Source organism: Schistocerca serialis, chromosome 8, assembly GCF_023864345.2.
Source record: "Schistocerca serialis cubense isolate TAMUIC-IGC-003099 chromosome 8, iqSchSeri2.2, whole genome shotgun sequence".
Classification (NCBI taxonomy): Eukaryota; Metazoa; Arthropoda; class Insecta; order Orthoptera; family Acrididae; genus Schistocerca; species Schistocerca serialis.
The window spans coordinates 562,198,735-562,225,798 of NC_064645.1; the positions used below are offsets into that span (position 1 = coordinate 562,198,735).

General features: G+C 44.0%; 1 protein-coding gene across 1 annotated transcript in view; it reads right to left on the bottom strand.

The window, feature by feature from the left end:
* Positions 1-19,786, bottom strand: part of LOC126416386 (agrin) — a 354,777-nt gene extending 334,991 nt beyond the window's left edge. The window contains exon 1 of the mRNA XM_050084069.1: positions 19,685-19,786. Within this exon, the coding sequence (XP_049940026.1) occupies positions 19,685-19,766 (82 nt within the window). The 5' untranslated portion in view covers positions 19,767-19,786. The remainder of the gene's footprint in view (positions 1-19,684) is intronic.
* Positions 19,787-27,064: the final 7,278 nt, after the last annotated feature.

Here is a 27,064-nt window from a genome sequence, read left to right on the forward strand (position 1 = left end):
CGTGCCTACCTGATAATGACTCCAAACACCGGAACAGTATTCTAGAAGTGGTCCCTCTAGCGTCTTCTACACGATTTCCTTTATAGATTTACTAGCTGACAAACCTGGCATTGCGCAGGTACTCATTTTGCCATTTTTCTGTTAGAAACGAAATCTTACATGTACTCCTGTAATAGACTCGATGTGAGATGATCCTGGACAGTTTTTGTGCGCTGGGACCAGCTGCGTCACGTGTCTACGACACGATTTTGTAAACGTCTCTACAGCAATGGCTCTATAGACGACTTTTGTTTTCGCCTACAGCCTTCTACTTTTTACAGTTGAAAACTATCGAAAGCGTTATCAGGCGTCAGGGATCTGTTGAGTCGACTGTTTGGACTCAGTAGTAAAGAATAATGTGCTAAAGCTTCGTACATGATGCGGTATTTTTTCACCCATCTCAGAGTTTTGACGTCATAGCTGTTAATCTACGTGTAATACAATGATGTGATTTTGCAGATACTATCAGTGACATATGTCGATACCTGCTAAATCATGTCGGACATCCTTTTGCTCGGAGCAGAGCAGCAGCTCAACGTGGCATGGATGCAACAAGCCGTTGGAAGTCCCCTGCTGAAGAAATGAGCCATGGTGACTCTATAGCCGTTCATAATGGCGCGAGTGTTGCCGGTGCAGGATTTTGTGTACAAACTGACCTCTCGATTATGTTCCACAAATAGTCTATGAGATTCACTTCGGGCACTCTGGGTGGCCTTATCATTCGCTCGAATTGTCCAGAGCCGGCCGATGTGGCCGAGCGGTTCTAAGCGCTTCAGTTCGGAACCGCGCTGCTGCTATGGTCGCAGGTTCGAATCCTGCCCCGGGCATGGATGTGTGTGATGTCCTTAGGTTAGTCGGGTTGAAGCAGTTCTAAGCTCTAGGAGACTGATGAACTGAGAAGTTAAGTCCCATAGTGCTCAGAGCCATTTGAACCATTTTTGATTCTCGCCCACTCAGACTGTGAAGTAATGTGGGTGAAGTTAACAATCAAAGGTTGGTCAAACATGGTATGCTATGAATCCTTGTGTGCGGTACATGTGTGAGGTAGCCGGCCGCAGTGGCCGAGGGGTTCTAGGCACTTCAGTCCGGAACAGCGCGACTGACTAAGGTCGCAGGTTTGAATCCTGCCTCGGGCATGGATGTGTGTGATGTCCTTAGGTTAGTTAGGTTTAAGTAGTTCTAAGTCTAGGGGACTGATTACCTCAGATGTTAAGTCCTATAGTGCTTAGAGCCATCTGAACCATTTTTTGAATTGTCCAGAATGTTCTTCAAACGATAACGAATTGTCGTGGCCTGGTGACAATTCCATTGTTATTTGGGTACATGAAGCCCATGAATAGCTGCAGATGGTCTCCAGTAGCTGAACATAAACGTTTCCACTCAATGATCGGTTCAGTTGGACGAGAGGATGCATGTAAATGCAGCCCACAACATTATAGAGCTACCACCGGCTTCCAGAGTACTTTGTTGCCAACTTCGCTCCATGGCTTCGTGTGGTCTGCGTCACACTCGAACCCTACCTGAAATCAGGACTCATCTGTCCAGGTCATGAATCTCCAGTCATCTTGAGCTCGTGACCATATCGGTTGAGCCCTAGAGAGGCGCTGGATGCCATGTCGTGTTGTTAGCAAAGGCATTCGCGTTGATTGTTTGCTGGCAGACGCCAAATTTCGCCTTACTGTCCTAACGGATTCGTTCGTCATACGTCCCACATTGATTTCTGCGGTCATTTCGCACAGTGTTGCTTGTCTGTTAACACTGACAACTGTACGCAAACGCCGCTGCTCTCGGTCGTTAAGTGAAGGCTGTCGGGCACTGCGTTGTCCGCGGTGAACCGTAATGCTGAAATTTGACATTCTCGGCACACTCTTGCTACTGTCGATCACGGAATACAGAAATCCTTAACAATTTCCGAAATTTTCTAGTTCCTACTACCATTCCTACTACCATTCGTGCGGCCATGATCACGTCGGAAACTTTTTTACGTGGATCACCTGAGTGCAAATGACAGCTCCGTCAATGCAGCGCCCTTTATACCTTGCGTGGGCGATACTACCGCCATCTACACACGTGCATAGCGATATCTCATGGCTTTTGTCACCTCAGTATTGTACTGGCTGTCTGTTGCAACAGATTGACCTGTATTTCTGTTCTCTTTATAGTCTCGTACCCTGTATAAGACGAGACGTTTAGGCCGCCTGCTGTGTAGAACTAGTCAGCACCGGGGCACAGTCGTGCACCCAGCGGGCTCGGGAGCAGGTGGCGCACAGGTAGGCAGTAATGGGCCGCCGTGCACTTGCCGGCTGCAGTGTGGATGCGGGATGCAGATACTCAGATATATGCGAGCGTGGCGCGCTGCAGCGGAGGGCAGATAAAGCGCCGGTGCCGCCGCTGCCCGGCCGTTCTGCTCGAGTTGCCCGCGACCGGGCTCGAGCCAACGACCCTGCAGGCGAGGCTGCAGCCGCCGACCGCGCACCAGCCTCCGTAACGGCGGCCGGTACTGCACTCTATGCACTACACTCTACACGCCGCTGCTCTGGCTGTACAGCACACCCAGGAGGAAACACATACACCTGCGCTCGAGGTTCGTACCATCTTCCACCAACAGTAAGCGTTGGACACACGTCACTAACGTCGCCTAATGAAAGAGTAAGGGTATTTGGAATATGACATTAGCTTCACCATTAAATTGAAGAGCTGCTTGCAAACGGAACGTACGTCATTCTTATTATTTATTTCTTCTGCGAGTTGTTTACAACTGCTTACACCGTTTCGCGCGACCCCGTATCCAAGCCTCTCCAAATGTTCTTTAAAATTTCTTCCTTTTATACACTCCTCCAGATGGTTTTTCACTCTGCACAGGGTCTTCCTCTTTTCTCTCGTATTTAAGCCATCGTTCACGCACTAACTTTCTCATGTGTCCCTGCCATTTTAAACACCCCCTTTTCCACCTTTTCGGTGATGTATGTCGCAGTTTTCATTCGCTTCCTAAATTGCTGATATGAGGTACCCTACAACGACTTCTGAAAAATTCCCCACTTTCAAGTCTTCTTGTATCTTTTTTTGTCATTTTCCAGGACTTCGCTCCATATAAAGAAACCAGAAAAAGCCACCGATTCTTTAAATAATCGAACTCCCGTATGTATAACAGCTTCAAACGTCTGATTATTTTACAAATGGGCTAATGTGTTAAATATTTGCCGTTAAGCATGTAAGCGAGAAATAGTTTGTGATCGGTTCGAAATTGTGTTTGAAGCTTATTGGAAGTCACCAGCTGCTCTCATTATCAAACTCTGGATGACCATTATCTGGATAATTTAAGCTCAGTTTTAACCAAAAGCTAGTTGTACGCATTTAAATTTTTATGATCTGGTATCTTCTGAACTATGCGTCGTCCAGTGATATAATTTTGCAGGTACATTCAGCGGTATATGTAGACGTAGTCTACAAAATGTGTTTCGAATACAGTCAGTGGTAAAAAAGTAATTCTCTTAAATGAAAACATTATGCTTGTTGCTGAAGTTTTACTGCACGAACAGCGAGAATGTAGCAAGCGATAAACGTTTTTTCTTTCGTCAGTTCGTGGGGGCTGACAGCGAGTAGAAGTTTCGTAAAGGTTTGGAATTGCCTAAGTTTGCTGCATGTTACTAAGTGCTCTCATTGTCAATTACTGGATGAGTACTATCCGTGTATTTGTACCCGGCGAGTTACATTGCCTCAAGGTGTCTATACACAGTTTGTAACTGTAATACTGTGCGACTGGTCCCGGCTGAGGTTCGAGTCCTCCTCGGGCATGGGTGTGTGTTTGTCCTTAGGATAATTTAGGTTAAGTAGTTGTGAGCTTAGGGACTGATGACCTAGGCAGTTAAGTCCCATAAGATTTAACACACATTTAAATATTTTTTTGTAACTGTAATACTTCTCTTGTGTTGTTTTAGCATAGGATTATAACTCTTAACGAGTAGATTAAGACAGCATTTAAAATGATGAACTCGGTCAATAATTTTTCGAAATAAACAAAATCAAATTTTTGGTGCCCTTGGAAGTGATTAGGTATGTAGCCTGCAGCTGCTATCATTAACCATAAATCATGAACTGAGTCATTCATAGTTTATTTTGTCTTTTTCTTAATTTCCTCTGACAAAAGGACGGAATTCAGCTTATTGCTTGCTTGTTTAGTCTGTGTTGTTCTCTGGCTTACTTTTTGTTTCCTCGAATCCTGATCTGAGATTATGACTGACAGATACATACTTCTGACATCTGTTAATAGTATTTCCATCTCTGTTAATGTCCTACTGTTTACTTACTACAGAGATATATTTTATTTTAAAATATTTCCTCAATGGGAAGAAATCTCCCCACGCCAAAGTAACTTTGGGTGCACTTCGAAGGAGTCTTGTAGAGACACTACTCTTCACTATGTACAGTATGAAAGATCTAAACCTTGCACACTGTTTATTTCGTGAATGGCCTAAGATATCGAGATGAGGTTATCTCCGAATTTTGTTACTGAAGCAAGCATTTAGAAAACTGAACGATGTACTTTTCTAACTATATTATGAAACTGTTGAAGACACGAGTACAGTGATATAATGCTTGTTAATGTTGGGGTTGATTATTTTTCAAAAATATCTGAGAAAAGTTCTATATCTGAAAGGCAAAGCGGTATGAACTGTGGTGCAAACACTGCCAAGTGAGGCTTCACTATGGTTCAAGTCTTTACTTGTTTTCACAAAAGCTGTCCCTTCAACATGACTATGTGCACTCAACACAAATAGTTCGCTCCTGATATGCTAAGAGTGAACAAATAATTCGGTTTACAACAGTGGTAGCCGACCTTGAGACTCTGTCGGATAGAGTAGAGCCAAGAGGAAATACGTTTCACCTCAGCAGCGTTGCCCTATTAAACTGTAGCTGGATGTGACTACGGAGCCTGGCATGAGAGCCACATTTGACGTTGTTTACACAACAGCGCCCAGATTCAAGAGATTTTGAATATTGTTACGTAGATCACTACATTTAAAGAGCCATACACGCTACTGTGTCTCGGTTCAAACAAGAGTTGAGAGTATTTCCCATGCAACGAAATTACACAACCTGTTTACTATCGTCGACTGAAAATATCGTTCGATATGTTGAACTGTTGAAAAAAAAGAGCAAGGTTCGGATTTTTCAAGTTTTATAATGTGAAGAGGTCCTATAAACAACCCTTAAGTTAATTTTTAAGAGTGAAGGTATCTGTCAATTAAGAATGACAGTTCAAGTTTCGGTCATTCACCTGTATACAGACGAAGTCGTGGATACCGTCAGAAGCTCACGAGGCAGTTCACAGTTGATGCTGTCGTATATGAAGAAGACACCGGTAGGAAACTGTGGCGAAACCGAAGACGACCTGCAAAAGTTGGCCCTTGGTGCAGCGCCTGGAAGTCGACGGTGAACATGGACAAATGTAACGTATTGTGCAGAAATAGGTAGAAAGACTCGTTTCTGTGTGATTACTCTCCGTCAGTATCTGGGAGTGTGCGTACAGAGCGAGTCTTGCCAGATGGGACTGATGGAGGGAGTAGCGAAGATCCAAAGAAGGTTGGAAATTCAACTAAATACTTAGGGATTACAAATACAAATACCAACTGGAACGACCACATAGATAATGTTGTGTGTACAGCCAACCAAAGACTGCGATTCATAAGCAAAACACTTGGAAGGTGCAACAGGTCTACTAAAGAAACTGCTTACACCACGCTTGTCCGCCCTATTCTGGAGTATTGCTATGTGGTGTGGAATTCGCATCAGATGGGACACTGTACAACACAAGCTGTTTGTAGTAGAATTTCATGCTTATGGAATATCGTCTCAGTTATGTGACTGGAATCGTCATTTTCTGTCAAAGAGGTCACAATTCGTAGTAACTGATGGAAAGTCATCGAGTAAAACAGGAGAGAATCTGAGTAGCCGTCTTTGGTTGTTCGCAGATAATGCATTCGTTTATCGTCTAAGAAGTCATCAAATGATCAAAACAAATTGCAAAACGATTTAGCAAAGATATCTGTATGGTGCGAAAATTGGACTTAAATAATGAAAACTGTAGTGCTAAAAGGAATCCGTTAAACTTCGGTTACACGATAAATCAATCAAATCTGAAGACCATAAATTCAACTAAATACGTACGAATTACAACCACCTGGAACGATCACATAGAAAATGTTGTGGGGAAGGCAAACCAAAGACTGCGTTTTATTGACAGAATACTTAAGAAATGTAACAGATCTGCTAAAGAGACTGCCTACACTACGCTTGTCCGTCCTCTTTTGGAGTACTGCTGCGCGGTCTGGGATCTTTACCATATAGGACTAACGGAGTACATCGAGAAAGTTCAAATAAGAGCAGAAAGTTTTGTGTTATGGCGAAATAGGGGAGAGAGCCTCAAGGGTATGATACAGGATTTCGGGTGGATATCATTAAAACAAAGATGTTTTTCGTTGCGGCGGTATCTTCTCACGAAATTTCAATCACCAACTTTCTCCTTCGAATGCGATAATATTTTGTCGACGCCAACCGTCATAGGAAGTAACGATTATCATAATAAAATAAGGGAAATCAGAGCTCGGACGGAAAGATAAAGGTGTCCGTCTTTTTCCCGCGCGCTGTTCCAGAGTGCAGTAATAAAGAATTAATGTGAAGGTGATTCGATGAATCCTGTGTCAGGCACTTAAGTGTGATTTGCAGAATATCCATTTAGATGTAGAGGAAGACCTTTCTCACTTTTCTCACAACAGGGTAATGCAGTTTCTTAAATATACTCCGTTTTCAACTGCGAACGGTACAGCGGAATGTTGTAGAGGCTCTCCACTACAGAACTTCGGTTCTTTTTAGCCAAATATAGTGCGCTACAGGACTTCACTATTGTCTCCACTTCCAGGATTTGCCTTACAACCAATAGAAGCCTCCGGAATGACTTAGTCGAAACCGACGGGTTCTGCGTATTTCTGAATCTAAAATACCGACATTCATATTAAAGTAACAAGGTAAGTCAACCAGTACTGATGACTTATCTATAAGAGTATATACATCGTGGAGTCTTTCAATGCATCAAACTTTTAGTTCTCAACTTCTTTTGGAGACATTAACCCATGTCTCTGAATGTACATGGCTGGAACTGGATAATACACTGACGGGAAAAATCACGAAACAAAGAAGCAGTTATGCGACGTAAGCGAAAGTTGGTAGGAGTGTTTCTAGATCTGAAAGTGATGATTATCCATATTTCGCGCCAGTTGCATAATAACGGATCTAGTAGCGCTACCATGAGTATGCAGATCAGGTTTTGGTTCAAATGGCTTTGAGCACTATGGGACTTAACTTCTGTGGTCATCAGTCACCTAGAACTTAGAACTACTTAAACCTAACTAACCTAAGGACATCACACACATCCATGCCCGAGGCAGGATTCGAACCTGCGACCGTAGCAGTGGCGCGGTTCCGGACTGAGCGCCTTAACCGCGAGACCACCGCGGCCGGCCAGATCAGGTTTTCTTTAGATGTACGTGAAGATTGTGTCGGGTTCGGCCGCGCGGGATTAGTCGAGCGGTCTATGGCGCTGCGGTCATGGACTGTGTGGCTGGTCCCGGCGGAGGTTCGAGTCCTCCCTCGGGCATGGGTGTGTGTGTACTTGTCCTTAGGATAATTTAAGTTAAGTAGTGCGCAAGCTTAGGGACTGATGACCTTAGCAGTTAAGTCCCATAAGATTTCACACACATTTGAACATTAGTCGGACACGCCAGTATAAGCAAGACGAAGTAGTATTTGCCAACTGTTATTCCTTTAGGTTGGTAGTTTTTGCGCGTTCGGACAGTTGTGTAAAATTAAACCAGCTCTCGGCGCCCAACAAGGTTTTTGCTAAAAGGAAGAGATACACGGCAGGTGCACATCGGCTGCCGGCACGCATGAGCGCACGCGAGGACCGCGGCTTGCTCCTGACGGGGCGGGCTGCGTCCTGTCGTTAACATGGCGCTGTGTGGTCTGGGCCGGTCCCGTCCGCTCTGCAAGAAAAGCCGGCCGGCCGGCCGGCGGGGGCGCCTGCGCGTACGCTGCCCGCACAGCGCCGCTCTCGAGCTGGACGGCGCTCCAGCGGCAGACAGAGACGCCAGGCGTAGCGGTCCAGTCTTTGCTGCGACTGTGGCGTTCTCGGTTCAAATGATTCAAACGGCTCTGAGCACTGCGGGACTCATCTGAGGTCATCAGTCCCCTAGAACTTAGAACTACTTAAACCTAACCAACCTAAGGACATCACACACATCCATGCCCGAGGCAGGATTCGAATCTGCGACCGTAGCAGCAGCGCGGTTCCGGACTGAAGCGCCTAGAACCGCTCGGCCAGAAAGGCCAGCTGGCGTTCTCGGGCCGTAGGCCTCCGACACAGGCAGAGGGCGGAGAAATAGATACATCTAGACTCCGCAAACCAAAATATGATCGAGGGTTCTTTTGGTATCACTACCATGGTCTTCAGTGTTTCGTTCACTAATGTTCCGTCCGGAGAATGAATGTTGAGAAATCTCCGTATGCGCTCAGGTTTGTCTCATTTTGTCATCGTGGTCTTTCAGCGAACGATGTTGGTAGGAGGAGGTGGCCTACTATGTTTTGGGATTGATATTGGAACGTACGCTCTCGGAATTTCAACTTTAAATCTCTCTATAGTGCACGACACCCCTCTTACAGCGTCTGCCTCCAGAGTTTGTTGAGCATCTTCGTAATGTCTTCGTTGTGTTATCCGGAATGAAAAAGGAGTCGACAGATCGAAATATGCACGTCACATAGACCTGACCAACAACGAATATTCGTCTGTCCACGTAGACCACACCTGAAGCAATTAAATACTTTTTTTTTTTTTTTTTACGAAGCCGGCCGCGGTGGCCCTGCGGTTCTAGGCGCTCCAGTCCGGAGCCGCACTGTTGCTACGGTCGCAGGTTCCAATCCTGCCTCGGGCATGGGTGTATGTGATGTCCTTAGGTTAGTTAGGTTTAAGTAGTTCTGAGTTCTAGGGGACTGATGACCACAGCAGTTGAGTCCCATAGTGCTCAGAACCATTTGAACCATTTTTTTACGAAACTAGACGTCACACTAGCCAATTTCAAACGCTATTTCTCTATTCGTCGCTCTTTCATTCGGCTGCGAAAATTCGACAAAAATCAACTGGATAATTCCTAATTTCTAGAGGTTCTTGTTTTTCGCTCCACTCAAACATTTGACAAAAAATGTCGTGTTGCAACGGTTCAGCAACTATATGAGATGACGAAAATCGAAGGGTACACAATTTTTTTGTTTGACATTACGCCGTAAAAAGAAGTCACTACGCTATAAGCGAGGTGAACACAGGTGCAGCGAGACACTGGTCCGTTGCTTTTCTCTACAAAACCATCAATCGTGTGACTTCCTATGTTGCAGCTAACATTGTCGCGATGAAGAATGACGCAACACTTTTCAAAATTTAATAAATGAATTGTGACAAAAAATTGTTGTATACTAAACAGCATTGACCGTTCTTCATCCCTATAACGCAATTGTCGCAGATTGTCCGGTGTAAGCAAAGAAACACGCCGTCGTTTTATTGTGAGCGTTTCGCGAATTAGCCAGTGGTTTCGGTACATCTCGGAACACTCAGATAACTGATGGCTGTTTAGCTTCCGGCTCGCACAATATCTCTCTCTCGTTACAACGCTGTATACGAATTTTGCCTTTACTGTGTAGATTTTCTTTTCTCATTTCCTTCCACCAATTGAGATGAGTCTTTCTGAGCTTCAGTTAAATTGTGCGTAATCGATCGGCAACAGATTATTTCCAGTTACAATTTGAGCTAAAATCGAATGTACTGCAGTATGCAGTATTCCATATGCCTAAGGATTCATCTATCTGGCGGAGTATCCTGTGCTAATTCTATTCAATAATGTGACGCAAAACATCGCCCCTCCCCCTTTTTTTATTTTTTTATTTTTTTTTAAAGGCATAGCTGAGTTTATAGATTAATCACATAATTCATTGCTGGCGGGAGCTCGACCACGACGAAATTCTGCAAATTAATTGCAAAAGCTCTTTTATGAGGCTGAATGATTCCGAAAATTTGAACGGAGGAATTTCTGATAAGTTCCTTCACGAATATCTTTAATATGTCGTCCAAGGAAAACCTCCACGTCACATTTCCGCCTTTGTTCTTTCATAACGCAGGTTCCTTAGATGCTCTGTGTAAACAAATACTCTGCCAGTTTTTCCATGTGCCATTCCTTTAACAACGACAAAAACAGCTGTAATGCCACATGTCAGTAGCGCCGTCGAGGTTCTTTTGTAAAACCCTGAAAGGCGAATCTCGTACAAGCTTCGGTTTGCTGTCGATGCGAGCTGATGACTTGGAAACGCCTTCTCCGGTACCGGTAAACGGAACCGACACAGGGCGCTCTAGCGCCGCTTCCGCCACCCGCATGCGTGATGGCTGGAGTTCGTTGCCAGCCGTATATCGCTTCTCTCGTAGCCAGTGACGTCACTCTCGCCGGACGTCGTCACAAAGACCTCAGCGCGCACGGCCGCCGGCGCGAGGCTAGAGAGCGGATCCCATCAGCGGCTGAAATATCGCACAGCGAGCTACAAAGCAGTCCATTTCTCGCTACAAAGCTGCACCTGCCATGCCGCGGCAATTTGTCTTCCACACCGAGGACGTGTAATAACTCAGCTACACTAACCCCACTAATTGAATTACTTCACACACACACACACACACACACACACACACACACACACACACTTGTTCAGTCAGAGTAATTTATCTTTCATTGACCTCGCCGAAGTCTTCTCGCGTAAACCCCTTGGTGATTGCAATGATCGTCTTTTACATATAGCCAGTTCAATGACCTACAGACGTTCGAAAGGAAGTCCAAAAGGCAACGCTACCAACTTTATACACTGAAGCGCCAAAGAAACTGGTATAGGTATGCGTATTCAAATACAGAGATATTAAACAGGAAGGATACGGCGCTGCGGTCAGCAATGCCTATATAAGACAAGTGTCTGGCGCAGCTGTTAGATCGGTTACTGCTGCTACAATGGCAGGTCATGAAGATGTATGTGAGTTTGAACGTCGTGTTAAGTCAGCGCACGAACGACAGGACACACCATCTCCGAGGTAGCGATGAAGTGAGTATTTTCCCGTAAGACTATTTCACGAGTGCACCATGAGTATCAGGAACCCGGAAAAGCATCAAATCTCCGACATCGCTGTGGCCGGAAAAAATTCTGCAAGAACGGGACCAACGACGACTGAAGAGAATCGCTCAACCTGACAGAAGTGTAACCCTTCCGCAAATTGCTGCAGATTTCAATGAAGGCCATCAACAAGTGTCAGCGTGCGAACCATTCAACGAAACATCATCGATATGGGCTTTCGGAGCCGAAGGCCCATTCGTGTTCCATTGATGACTGCACGACACAAAGCTTTACGCCTCGCCTGGGCCTGCCAACACCGACACTGGACTGTTGATGACTGGAAATATGTTGCCTGGTCGGATCGTCTCGTTTCAGATTGTATCGAGTGGATGGACATGTACGGGTATGGAGACAACCTCATGAATCCATGGACCCTGCATGTCAACAGAGGACTGTTCAAGCTGATGGAGGCTCTGTAATGGTGTGGAGCGTCTGCAGTTGGAGTGATATGGGACCCCTTATACGTCTAGATACGACTCTGACAGGTGACATCCTGTCTGATCACCTGCATGCATTCATGTCCATTGTACATTCCGACAGACTTGGGCAATTCCAGCAGGACAATGCGGCACCCCAAACGTCCAGAATTGCTACAGGTTGGCTCCACGAACACTCTTCTGAGTTAACACTTCCGCTGACCACCGAACTCCCCAGATATGAACATTATTGAGCATATCTGGGATGCCTCGCAACGCGCTGTTCGGAAGAGATCCCCACCCCGTGGTACTCTCACGGATTTATGGACAGCCCAGCAGGACTCACGGTGCCATTTCGCTGCAGCACAACTTCAGACGTTAGTCCAGTCCATGCCACGGTGTGTTGGTCCTTTGGCTCTTCAATGTATGTTCTGTACGGCTCGCAAATATTTGGAGAAAATGTCATTTTTCATGTCCACCAAGAGCGGTCCTTATTAATTACTGATCAATACCACGTTCCACGAAATTATTTTCATCAGCCTGTGTGTCGACGTTCCTGCTTCGGGGTAAAAACTAAAATAAAAACCGTCGTGTGTCCCTGAAACAAACGTCGGCAGTAAAGTGCAACAATATATCTTCGCACATTGTCATCTCCATGTAGAACCACCATCGTTGTCATTCTTATGTCTTTTAAAGGAGCTGTTTCGTTTGTCATCTAAACGCTCAGACCCAGGGAAACCACGGAGAGCCGAATCCGTGTGGCCGGACTGGCTATTCAACCCGAGTGCTTTCCGGCTGCGAAGAGAGTGCCTCGACCACATGACCTCCACATCACCGCCACCGGTCAGGACTGTCAAAGTGTTTCACAGCGACTGCGGAAAGCATTTTCTCAGCTCTATACAAGACTGAAGTGCAGTGTCCTCGTCTATTTCAAACTCTTCGCGGCGACGGGAAATCACTTCAGCGATTCTAAACCGATCATTCAAAATGTTGTTTGTAAATACATAAAATTACAACCAGTCTCTTTGTTGAATAGTTAGTTATTTATTATTCTATGAACCGGTTTTTGAACCTTTTATCGTTCATCTTCAGATAGTATCCTGGAAGTTATATCATTATTTCTAGCATAATGCTGGGTGCTGGCTCTGTGACAAGAAGATGGAACATTCTTTAATGTATCGCCGTGAATACTGTTTATCTGTCGATATCGATGGAACATTTTAGTTTTCTGCTTACTTCGACAGTATGGGCGGCTTTTTCCGTTAGTGTTCATCTGCTTCCATTTTGATGGCCAGTTGGTACATCGCTTCACACGCTTTTACACAATCTGGATGCATTTACACTGTGATAGCGAAACTTTGTCAGCATCCAGCTTGAGCTATAAGACTGTTGCTGAACAAAGATCTTGACAAAAAATATGACATAGGCCTACTGTGCTCAGAGATGTAATTTGTTCTTGTTTACATATTTTAAAGTCGATATATCGGCATATACTTTTAAACAGACTAGCATTAACACGAGAGCACGAAATAAAATAAATAAATGAACTACTACAAAAACAAACTTCAAGTGGCCTGATTTCTTATTTCTATTCGCGTATTAGCGTGTAATATAGTCAATTTATGAGCAAATACTTTAACCAAGATTGGCATTAATACTAATAAATAACTATTCAACAAAGTGACTGGTTGCAGTTTTATATATTTATATTCAATTAACAGTTACTGGTTCTAAAATATCCGTAATGGATTAGATTATTGGCTTATTGGCGTCTATTCCTTACTGTTTTCGTCGATTTCACAAACTTATTAGTTGTTATGATGTGCCATAATATCTAACAACGGTAGATGGATCTTCCTTTCCTCAAAGCATGCAAAACAGCTTGTCTCACATTAACTGAGTATTCTTTATGTTTTGGTATGCTTCTAGTTGTCTCTACAAATAAACACTGTCTGCATGCCTAAATAACAATAGTTAATGAAAACCGTACCACCAAAGTAAATTACAAAATATGTATGAGCTAAAGGAATATGTACTTATATTGTTATTGTATGCCTTTGCTTGTTTGCTAGATACGTCACCACTGCGGCATGAAGCTCTAGACGCAGTAACACGGCTATCTGCGTTGCTCTGTTGTGACTGCATGCAAACAGTATTGTCAACATATCACCGCAACTACAAAATACTTTTGAGAGCTACTGTACAGTTCGTCGCATGCTTAAACGTATACTTAATATTTTTATGTCTCTTTATTTCCCAGCGTCTGTATGTAACGGGAAGCATCATAAATAATTAGCTATATCTATCTGAAACACCTAATAATCAATATAAATTGAAAATTCGCATCTGTATCTTCCCTCATAAGGCCACGCGCTTTCTGAAGACTATGTTAGCGCGACACTACAAGAATGGCAATCAAAATAATAAATCTTCATACTAGAACGTCGCATATTCTTTTCGTTGGTGACTGGTATTTTACGTTAAAAGAAGAGGTCGATATCGAGCTGGGCAGAGGTCGATTGCTCGATCAGTGGGACTGGGCTGGGGAGGGCAGTGTCCCCACACGCACAAACATCCTAGTGCCGCTGTGTTATGTGTCATGTGGAGTCAGTCGACGCACATCTCTCAATGGTCTACTGTTTCTGCCTCTATCTCGCGTTCTACACAACTCAACCAGTTTCTCTCAGTTTTCAAATTTCCGTCATTTCACACTACTGTGGCCCCTTTAGCATGACGCCGAACAACGAAGATGGCCTTCGTAATCAGAGAAATTTGATATACACTGCGCCAGCGCTGCCTATTTCTTTAATGTACTGTAGGAGTGTGATACTTGTGGTTCTTGTTCTCGTACGTTTTAGTCTCGGAGTTTGTCATACCGGCATTCTTGTATGAAATTATCTCATTGTTGAAACCACATAATATGGGGAATATAGAAACTAAAGCGTTTCAAGATATTCTGTGTGTGTGTGGGTGTGTGTGTGTGTGATTTGAAGTCTCATCACATTTCGTGATATTGACTTCTTTGTGTCAGGACGTTTCTGGATAAATAAATTCTCATAACGTGCTATTGTAATAGACCTCAGGGCCCATAAAACTATGGCCACAATTTTTGTATTCCTTGGCGACTTGGTCTTGCAGTCTTTCTGAAACTAGGATTCGTGGAACTTTAAATCCGTGCCACAGCCTTTCTTCTGTTGTTCCCAACCCGCAGATGTTTCGTGTGGTACCTTTGTCTTCGTTTCACTGTCGACGTATCTTCGTTGAATGCTTCAAGATGTTGTAATGTACCAGGTCGACGTCAAGTTCCTAGTGTAGGTCAACTGTTCTAGCAAATCCGTTCTCTCTTAATATCCATCAGAGGCAAGCGTACTGTACGATTTTTATTTTATTTTTTGTATTTTGCTTCACATTAAGCCGACGTATAGAACTATTGCTAATGCAGTTGCCTAGTAAACTTGAGTCGTATTGCTGAGGCCCGTGTCCTTGAAGAAGTTGTTTCGTCATCATCTTATTCTTAAGCCCTTCAACGTGAATGTGGAAGAGGAATTGTTTGCTAAATAGAACTCCCAAGAACTCGACCGAGAGGCTCCACTAAATGGCTTTGTCTTGTATTCTTAAGATGTCTAACAGCTACCATCTTTCCTTGCTAAAGTAAACTGCCGTCGTTTTGTCTGGCTTTATCTTCATCTTGTGTTGCCGACGCGACCTGCTGGCGACCTCCAGCTGTCTCTGCAGACTTAGTACGTTTGTAGTATGGAATCTCTCGCTAGATGGATGTGCACAGTCATCTGCGAATTGTGGTAACTGCACACTACGCGCCGTTGGCGCAGGTCGTGAATATTGTGGGCGACAGCACTGAGCCTTGCGGTTACCCGGCCGGGACTCAAGTGGTGTCCCTTACATAGCGACGGGAGGGCGTACTGATCGAATGGCGTCACCTAGAGCGAGATTTTCATGAAGTGACTGCAGGAATTCCCCGCCCCCCCTCTTCTTTTTATTACAAGTGCCAGAATTAGCAGGCCAGAGCGAGAACGGAAACCGCCTGCAGCTCCAAGACTCCCGTTCAGAGTCAGGTTTTTGGTTTGGGTTCCTCGTGGATGCCCCCTCTAGCGACCAGCCTCATACTCCACTGAGGTTACAGCGAGCGCCTCTGCTCAGTTTACTGATGCACATCCGATCGCCGGTCCAGCCCAGCTGCATGAGCGACTGCAGTGCCGCACAGAGAAAACGGAACAGAGCTGGTCAAGGGGAAGGCGCTGGGCTGCTTCGTTAAAGCTGCGAATGGGAAATCTCGCATGCAGGATGAGGAGATGTCGATCGAAGATAGAAAAAACTAGTTGATCTGTCTGTGGGTAGCAGAAAGAAAGGAAACATCCATCAGCAACAGAAAACGCGACAATCAGTTCGCATCGCCGTCTGATTTCTGGGAGGAGTGGGAAGAACGAAAGAATGAGAGATTGCCAGAGACAAGGGTGGCTTCGAAGGCGAAGTTCAGAAGCAGCGAAATGACTGTAGCATCACTACCTTGGTTAAACTTGCCAATTTCGCTTGTCCTGCAGAACTGACGTTGAAGTTAAATAGCCTTGTACGTAAGTGAAACGAGGAGAGTAAAAAGTTCAGACAACAAGAGAATAGCTCTCGAAATGGGGTGCTTCAGAAGGAAATTGAGCATTTGATAGATAGATTGGATTACTAATGAACCATTACTGAATCGAATTGTGGAGGCAAGAAATTTACTATACAACTTGAGGAAAAGAAGAGATCCGTTGATAGGACATATTTTGCGGCATCGAGGAATCGTCAGTATGATAATGGAACGAAGTATGAGGGATAAAAATAAATAGCAAAGCTGTTAATGTCGCTATGAACTACATTTCCTTCAAAGAAGGCACTCGATGAGTTACTTTTAACTGTTTTATTTCTGTTTCACGTAAAACAGCTTCATTACATTACATTCATACGTAGTCTTCAGGGACGTTTTCATTTGCAGTAATGAAAATTAATTTACTGAACCTTTTTTGGATTGCCCAAAACACAAATAAACTTTTCTTGCGAGAATATGGGCTAAAAAAGAAGCTATAAAACAATTTTGTGGAAAATTGCGAGAACCTTTACAGCAGGAGAACTTGAAAGTTATGGTAAATACGACAATTATGTGAAATAAAACGAATTACCTGAAATTTAGGCTCACTTATATTGTAGCCGCTCACTTGTCTTCCCGATAGTCTGGTTGCCTCTCATATGTCAAGTGAAATACTAATGGTAACATGCAGCTGATTCGTAATCACTTACTGCTTCACCAAATGAAATAAAGACTGTTGCGCAGACACGGTATACTGCCAGGACTGAAGTTTCAAGAAGTCAAATTCCAATACTGACGATGGACGAATTTAAAAGTGAAAAAAAAAACGCTCCCTGCTTCCGGAACTGCTAGTTCCTAGTCAGGTAGGAAAGAGGTGTAGGTTAGAGACTATTAGAAATAGGTGCAGGTGACTCGGACTCCAGGGTGAGAGGGTTCCTGACCAAGCCCAATCTATCCCCTTTCCTCGTTCAGGAAGGATCTAATAGTTTCGTCGGCTATAAACACTGTTCTCACTTTTAAATACGTCTATGGGTAGCACTAAATATTTCACTTTTTGGAAGTAAATATTGGCCAGCCATTCTAACACTTTATAATTTTATCGTTTTCTTAAAAGAATCCTTTGATAAAAATAATTACTGTCGATTTCATAATAAGAGCAAAAAATTTTATCCTGGTAAGTAAACGACATCGTTCGTAATTTATCAAAGGTACATAAAGATGTAAATAAAGGACATAGTATAATGGCGTAATACTGTATGGGTCGTCATTAAAGTAATAAGAGAGGAAAAGGATTATGTGTATAAACAAGTTGTATTGCTGACATGTGAAATCATGTTTTCTCGCGATCAGAATAAAAAATGATACGGAGAATTTTTGGAAAGACTCTTCAAGAGGGGCCGTGAGAAGACATACCCCGTAGCGATTGCAGTAGCAAGAAAGTGAAGCAAAAAGTTTTATCGATGTTAGTAATTGTGAAAGAGTTCGAAAGAACTACTGCTTCTACGAATAGATTCGAGTAATTTTTCTGCATTTGGCTCATCGTAACGGCGACGCCACAAACAGTTATATGTCGTATTAGAGTCGGCTCGAGCCAGTTTCAGTTGATGAATAGAATACAGTACTAATAATATTTGAAAAATTAACTAAAACTGTGATTTTCATTCCATTTCGCAGCTTAGCATGTGCTTATAACACTGGCATCGATATGACAAACATTTTGAGACCACTTCATAGACCTATATTTAATGGATGCTACGTATCTAAAGGGCCTAGTAATTTTCCGATGTTTAACAGCAGAGGATAAATTTGATATTCTCGGTCCTGTATTAAATTGTACTAATTTTGTTTTTCTAGACTCAACCGCAACAATGAGCAGTTGAATGTGTGGTATTACCTTCGAAGTTCGAGTGAAGAACAGAACGAAAAATTTTTGAGTAAGTACTACCGTATGAAACGTCGCTGAGTTTGGAACACAGGAAACAATTACGATCAGACGTTGAAGACATTTTCGTACCTTGTGCCCCAGTCGACTGCTCACTCATCACATTGTATTGCAGCGTGATGTTACAGTGAAAGATAAGTGGTTTTGCATAGACTACAAAAAAATTCTTTTTACAAGCACCAATATCTATTCAAACTACGGACGAAGCGTTTCTGTAAGTTACCGCCATTATCAAGACTGCTGTAGTGTGCTGCAACTTATCTAATCTGACCTATGGTTGGTGTGACCCACTGTAGTTTCGATACATTTTCGACGTTTTGCGTTAAATTACAGAAAGGGGCAGCTCACAACAGACAGACTTGAGACTGGATGTGTTCTACCACAATAAAAGCGGCGTCTGAGGCGCCATCGAAAGACATTGCGCCAGTGGCTGCGCTTGGCTGTAGCTTGTTATATACTGGGAACATTTTTATCAGTAATACAGCATCTACAGGCACAGTATTGCACTTTGTTACTGCTGTAATCCGACGGATTCTGGAACCGCCAGTCGGTTCTCAGCGTCTTAGGCTTCACATCTACTCCAGTTTACCATTTTAATTTGGCCGCGAAATGTGCATTTTCTGCAGCGGGGAAGAATTACATTTAGACTTATACTTCGAGTAATTATTTATCCCACTAGTCACATGACAGTGTCCGCCCCGATAGCTGAGTGGTCAAAGCGGCGGTCTGTCACGCCAAGAGGCCTAGGTTCGATTCCCGGCTGGGTCGGAGATTTTCTCCGCTCAGGGACTGGGTGTTCTGTTGTCCTCATTATCGTTTCATCATCACCAGTGGAAGGCAACGGAAAACCACCACTGGAATCCCTTCCCTAGACGCTGATGCGATGAACCTCTTTGACGAGGCTTCCCCCTTGGCAAGACCTGCCGTAAGGCATAACACAAAGATTTATTTATTTTTTTTTTTTACATGAAAGTAGTACTGTATTTGTCTGAGGCTTGTTGCATTACTCTGTATTTTGTGTTGTACATTTTGGCGATTACGCATTACTGGCTTTCTGCCTGTTGCGAAAGTATTTTCAGAGAAATGAAGGTAAGCGAGGAGACAAACAAAATAATTGGCAGTTCTATTTTCAATCTGTAACGAACCATAGGAGATCACTAGTCTATAAAACTAAAAAACTCAAAACATCCCAGAACAACATTCGAATTTTTGTCTCTGGTATCTGAGTTCGGGCTGTGTAAATATACGTCACACACTGCAGCGCACTCCGCAGAGAGGTCAGCATTATTTTAGAAATGTTGCGGAGAATAAATGTAGCTAAACGAGCTATGTAATTCGTATATTGTGGTAAGGTTTACAGGAAGCGATTTTGTGCGCAAGCAACCGGCAGGAGCGGAGGGCGATTGCAGTGTTGTTATTGTTACAAGATGAGGGTAGAGTGGGCGTCCGGCGACTTACTTGAGAGCGCCGCAGCGGCAAGCAGCAGCACGACCAAACCGTGGCGGCAAAGCGGAGCGGGAGCGGGGCGGTGTAAGTCCATGGCGAGGCGCTGCGCTGGAGGAGGCGGGCACTGACGGCGCGCCGGCCGCGCCGGTCTCTTAAGTAGCCGCGCTGCCCCCACCACTTGCTCCGGGAGGCCGCTCACATCCCCCCCTAGCAGGCCGCCGGCGTCGCTCGGCCCGCGGTCCGCCTTCGAGTCCCGCGGCGAGCAAAAGAACAGCGGCGGTGCGCAGATGCGCTCGCCAGATACGCGGGGCGGCTCAAGCGGAAGTCGCCACAGCTGAGGTAAGGGGCCGCCACCCGCTCTGTGCCTCTGCCGGGGTCCCGGACCACTGGCTGGCCAGGGGGAGCGCGTGGAGAGCAGTGTGACAGGTATTCAGTGCACCTTGTAACGAAATAGGTCGTGTATCGAATACTTCGGTACAAACTGTTGATAGTAAAGCAGCAAACAGGCACAAATTGGTTATAGGTTACTTTATTCAAAAAGTATGGTTAGCGGTTTCGAATTGATACAATTCATCATCAGACAGCTTTCATACTTTCATCAATATATATATATATATATATATATATATATATATATATATATATATATATATATATATATATATATATATATAAGCAAAACGAGGATAATGGAATGTAGTCGAATTAAACCGGGTGATGATGAGGTAATAAATTAGGAAATGAGACGCTCGAAGTAGTAAATGAGTTTTGCTATTTGGGGAGCAAAATAACTGATGATGGTCGAAGTAGAGAGGATATAAAATGTAGACTGGCAGTGGCAAGGAAAGTCCTTCTAAGGAAGAGAAATTTGTTAACATCGAGTATAGATTTAAGTGTCAGGAAGTCGTCTCTGACAGTATTTGTATGGAATGTAGGCATGTATGGAAGTGAAACGTGGACGATAAATAGTTTGGACAAGAAGAAAATAGAAGCTTTAGAAATGTGGTGCTGCAGAAGAATGCTGAAGATTATATGGGTAGATCACATGACTAATGAGGAGATATTGAATAGAATTGGGGAGAAGAGAAATTTGTGGCACAAATTGACTAGATGAAGCGTTCATTTGGTAGGACACATGTTGAGGCATCAAGGGATTACCAATTTAGTATTGGAGGGCAGCGTGGAGGGTAAAAATCGTAGAGGGAGACCAAGAGATGAATACACTAAACAGATTCAGAAGGATGTAGGTTGCAGTAGGTATTGGGAGATGAAGAAGCTTGCACAGGATAGAGTATCATGGAGAGCTACCTTAAACCAGTCTCTGGACTCAAAACCACAACAACAACAACAACATATATATGAAGATGACGGCACGGTGAAATAAACGGCTTTCACAGACATACACATGTGTATGTGTGAAAGCCAAGATCGTTTTATTTTAAGCCCTTTATTTCAAATACTAGTTTTGACAGAGCCGTGCGTCATCTTCAGATTGGCATTACACTTTCCATATATGTTCACACACTTGCCGTCGACATTTTGAGAACAAAGTGTAAATACATTAAAAAAACTCCGAATCGTTTTTCACTTACAAATCAGAATGCTCCCAGATGGGTTGTCAAATGAATAAAAGGTAAAAGCAGATCGCCCATAGCACCAATACAGTTAAAGCTACATGCCATGTCGACAACGTTACATGGACCAAACTAAGGCGCCAGAACATTTGACAACCTATCTGGGCGCATTCTGTTTTGTAAATGAGAAACCATGTGAAGTTTTTTAATGTATTTAAACCTTGTTCTGAAAATATCGACGATACATGTAACCGCAAAATGTCGACCCACCAGGTTAGCCGAGAGCTAATGCGCTGCTTCCTGGACTCGGGTAGGCGTGACGGCCCCAGATCGAATCCGCCCGGCGGATTAACGACGAGGGCCAGTGCGCCGGCCAGCCTGGATGTGGTTTTTAGGTGGTTTTCCACATCCTCCTAGGTGAATACTGGGCTGGTCCTCACGTACCGGCCGGCCGTTGTGGCCGAGCAGTTAAGGCGCTTCAGCCTGGAACCGCGCCACCGCTACGGTCGCACGTTCGAATCCTGCCTCGGGCATGGGTGTGTGTGGTGTCCTTAGGTTAGTTAGGTTTAAGCAGTTCTTAGTCCTAGGGGACTGATGACCACAGATGTTAAGTCCCATAGTGCTCAGAGCCATTTTGAACTTCACGTCCCTCCTCAGCTACACGACTCACAGACATTTGAAACACGTTCGCACTATTTCATGGTTTACACTAGATGCAGGCAGCTGGGGTACACTGATTCCATCCCAGGGGGTACGGGGTGGTGACAGGAAGGGCATCCGGCACCCCTTCCCATTAACCTTGTAAAATCCGATTGTGACCACGCGAAAACTGCGGGACAATGGCGTAAGCAAAAGAAGAAGAAATGTATATGCAAAATGTAAGGCAAGTCTGAAGATGACAGCAGGCTTCTGTCGAAACTTTTAATTGGAATAATGGTCTTAAAATCAAGCGATCTTGATTTTATATATATATATATATATATATATATATATATATATATATATATATATATATATATCACCACAAGAACTTAAGAACATGTGTAAGTCAATGCTGAAAGTTACAAATTTTTTCCAGACTGGGATTCAAATTCGCATTTCCACCTTTAAAAGAACGCTCGCCTTAACCATTTCGGCTATAAGAGCGCGCTCTCTGTCCGCCCCAAATTCTCAACTTGTCGCACAGTACGAAGCAGCGTTCCTGCTGTCCATTTACGTCTGCAGCTCGCAGGGTCCCCTGTATCCACACAAGGGGTACAGGTGCTATTGTGCATTCATATTCAGAATATCATAGCAGTCAAGCTTACAGATATACTACATGTGTGTGCTGTCCGTTGTGTCGGACATATCGGTACTTCTCTCGAAACAGTGACATTCACGGCCGCTGTACCAAGAACATTGATGTCTATTTCGTCGGACATGTCCAAAAGAACAGTCACCACACGTTTGTAGTATATGTTACTTTGATTTACTGGTGACTGGCTCTAGAACAAACAATAATTCACAGTTTCAAATGAGTAATAGAAATGGTTGTGCTACACTTCTGAGTTTTGTGCTGGTATGCAATTTATGTGAACTGTTATTATAGTTTTTCCCCAATGAATCATATTCATATTGTTGTTTGCGTTTTCACATGCACAAACGCAAGTGTGTTTCCTTTCATTATTTACAGTCTGGAACCGCGCGACCGCTACGGTCGCTTGTTCGAATCCTGCCTCGGGCATGGATGTGTGTAATGTCCTTAGGTTAGTTATGTTTAAGTATTTCTAAGTTCTAGGGGACTGATAAACTCATAGTGCTCAGAGCCATTTGAACCTTTCATTATTAAACACTTTAGTTGGGCCACAAAACAAATTAGCACGATGTGTTTGGACTCGCTTACAACATATAAAAACAAATGCTGAGTGGTTACAAAGTACATGAGTGTTAAAGCGGCTGCAGTGGAATGATACATTACAAAGATATGACATTTCGGAAAAAGAAGCGTATATTACTGTTATATGAAATGGAAAATGTATTTTAGGTTAAATGCATGGCATTGAATACAGAGAAATAAATGGGATTTAGTGAATTACAGCAATGAAAACTTATTTCACAAACTGGAAGAGAAATAAATGTGGATTCGATGTTATGTGAAAACCTTATGCGCTATTGAACAGTGCTGACGGAAGAATGACATTTATTAGAGATACTCCATGAAAATTTTTCACTATTATAGGTACATACAACATCACAAAATTTGTTACTTCATCTGCAGATAGGTGAAGAATCGTTATATACAGGATGTTTGAAAATTAATATTATAGGTTTCCTATTATAGGTTATCAGAGGAGACTTAGGAGCAAGTTTTGATAAGGAACCCATGTCCGGAAATGTACCGTTTGGATGTAAGATCATTCTGAGTATGGATCACCGCCAAATCTCCCGCTGCACGTCTAACGTACCTCCACTTCTTTTACTGGTTACTGATGGCGCAGACTTGCCATGAGTACGTACAAGAGATAATTTGCGCAATGGATGTTGTAACGCTACTGTAGTCGCCCTGAAACTTATACGTCCCCAAGTAGGAGTACGTTATTCTCATTAATTATGTAAACCATCATGTGATAACCTACTCTTTTCCTAATCTTATCCTGTGGATACGATAGAATGTCAGGATAACTAATAAGTTGTAAAACGTACACAAGAGACAAGATTAATTGGTACAGGAAAATACTATCTACTAAAGGATAAATCCCGTGATTTTAACACATTTATTCATCATAAAAACAATTTAAAGAAACTAAACTATGATTACAAATCTCAGATTCCCCGTGTATTAATACTGGCCCTTAAACTGTCTGGCCCTGCCCTATAATGTACTCGCGATCTGTGATTAGGCGAGGAGTAACTGACATCCCCCCCCCCCCAAACAAAGTGTGTGAAATCTTATGGGACTTAACTGCCAAGGTCATCAGTCCCTAAGCTTACACACTACTTAACCTAAATTATCCTAAGGGCAAACATACACATCCATGCCCTAGGGAGGACTCGAACCTCCGCCGGGACCAGCCGCGCAGTCCATGACTGCAGCGCCTCAGACCGCTCGGCTAATCCCGCACGGCTAACTGACATCCCCCGTTGTACTAAATAGCAAGAAGGAACTACTATCTCAATGAACAGTGTGAAACCTCAGTGCAGAACAGAGTGGAACACGTGATTCACCAATGTAAATTCACTTTCCTACACGCCGGCTCATAAGCAAGATCACTGTAATGATCAGAAGCTATAACCGCAGAACTTCACCAAAATTACAGCCGAAGACATCCGCCGAGTACCGTGGACCTTCAAGACGTCTCTCCTGCTCCACGACCCCGCAAAAACTCTAATTTCTTCTCTCCTCTTTTCGCTGCTCAAAGTTTTTTCTCTCCCTTAAATTTTAATGGCGAATCATCTTTCCGGAAGACGCTCGTTTCTGAACGCCGACCAGTCGCAGTTTAGAATGCAGATCGAAGTTTCTGGAAGTTCTTTCTATATCGATAGGAAAGTACGCGAATACCTGCTGGCAGGTGTTTTTGCCCGACCAGGCCCCTTCTCACGCCTGCCCGCCCGACACGCGTTCCCGTTCACGGGCGGGTCCCGGGATTAGTGCCGCAAGCGGCTGTGCCGTCCTATTGTCCGAAGGAGTGTGTGAGCTTCCTGTGTAATTCCGTTCTACCACAAGTTTCACAGCTCTGCTTGTTCCCCAGTCACCCAACATGCAGACTTTACTCAATAAATTAAGTCAATCACATACATGTTTTTAATGAACGAGCACAAACCTGTTTTTTCTAGCATTGAAGGGGCTTAATTATGTTCAAAAATGGTTCAAATGGCTCTGAGCACTATGGGACTTAACATCTATGGTCATCAGTCCCCTAGAACTTAGAACTACTTAAACCTAACTAACCTAAGGACAGCACACAACACCCAGCCATCACGAGGCAGAGAAAATCCCTGACCCCGCCGGGAATCGAACCCGGGAACCCGGGCGTGGGAAGCGAGAACGCTACCTTACGACCACGAGATGCTGGCATTTATGTCGTATTGGATGTAAAGGCAGTGTGTAAGTTGTAAAATAACGCCACCTTACACACGGAACGCACAAAGGGGAGACAATGAGGCTTGACCTTTGTGCTCTGCCGAAGCCCACGTCATGGGCAATGTTTCGAGTATCGTCCTCTGGTTCTCTTCTACCTGACGAAGGACATCCTCTTCGAAGTCGAGAGTGCATCGCGTCCATGGGATACCACAGCCAACCCTCCCGCTTTTGAATGTAATAATTACTCACCGCCGTTTTGTAGTGGGACGAAGGTGTCATGTGATGTCATAGTTGCAACAGGTACTGGCGATGGTGCCCTCATCTCAGCTTCTGTGCGTGCCGTGAAGCAGCAGGAGAATCGAATTCACTCGATCTTCAAACGTATTTTATATCCAAACGTTGCAAGTTTGTGTATGCGTTCCTTATCAAAAATTCATATATTAAACCCGTTATATAAAAAGAGAGAGAGAGACAGAGAGAGAGAGAGAGAGAGAGAGAGAGAGAGAGAGAGAGAGAGAGAGAGAGGAGAATGTAAGTAAAATGAGCAACTGATAGTGCGTTATTTAAACTCGCGAAATATAAGTAAATGATTGAATCGCTGCTTTTGCACAGGCCACCTGCAGCATCCAAATTGCTGTCGATATTGTACCACTGTAGAAACTGAAGATACATGTAATTTGCCAGCTGAAGATGGGTGCAAACCCGAAATGCATACTGGCATAAATAAAACGCATTAAAAAAGTGGCTGGTTGCTGTATTTTTATAGTAGAATACCACTATACAACCTCTAGAAGATTGTAATAGGAATTTTGAATCATCCTGTACACTATTGAGCCAAAACATAATGACCATCTACTTAAAAACGTGTTGGTCCTCCACTGGAACGCAGTACGACCCGATAGCTGAGTGGTCAGCGCGACGGATTGCCGTCCTCCGGGCCCGGGTTCGATTCTCGGCTGGGTCGGGGATTTTCTCCGCTCAGGGACTGGATGTTGAGTTGTCTTCACCATCATTTCATTCCCATCCGGATAGCAGGTCGCCCAATGTGGCGTCGAACGTAATAAGACCTGCACCAAGGCGGCCGGACTTGCCCCACAAGGGGCCTCCCGGCCAGTGACGCCAAACCCTCATTTCATTTTCATTACTGGAACGCAATTCAGCAGTGATTCTGCGTGCCATGGATTCGACAAGTACTTGATAGCTCTCCAGAGGTTTGAGGCACCAGATACCTACGCAAAGGTCACACACTTCCCCTAACTTACCAGCGTTTGGTTTGTAGGGGCGCAACAGGCGCCCGACAGCGTCCCAGTTGCGTTCAATCGGATTCCGATAAGGTGAATTTGATGGCGAAGACAGCAACGTGACTTCATTACCATGCTCCTTCAACCACTTACGTCAGCGCGGTTCCTTTCGTCCTCTGACCTGCACCTACCTATGAACTCGTTGCAGCAGATCGCTGGTAGGGAAGCCGAGCAGAAACCTACCGTACTGCAGCTCGCAGCACGCTGCATACAGCGTAACCATTCTAAGAATCGGGAAAAGGCCACAATTTTCAATTAAATGTGGAAATACTGGCAAAACTACACTCCTTTAAATTGAAATAAGAACACCGTGAATTCATTGTCCCAGGAAGGGGAAACTTTATTGACACATTCCTGGGGTCAGATACATCACATGATCACACTGACAGAACCACAGGCACATAGACACAGGCAACAGAGCATGCACAATGTCGGCACTAGTACAGTGTATATCCAC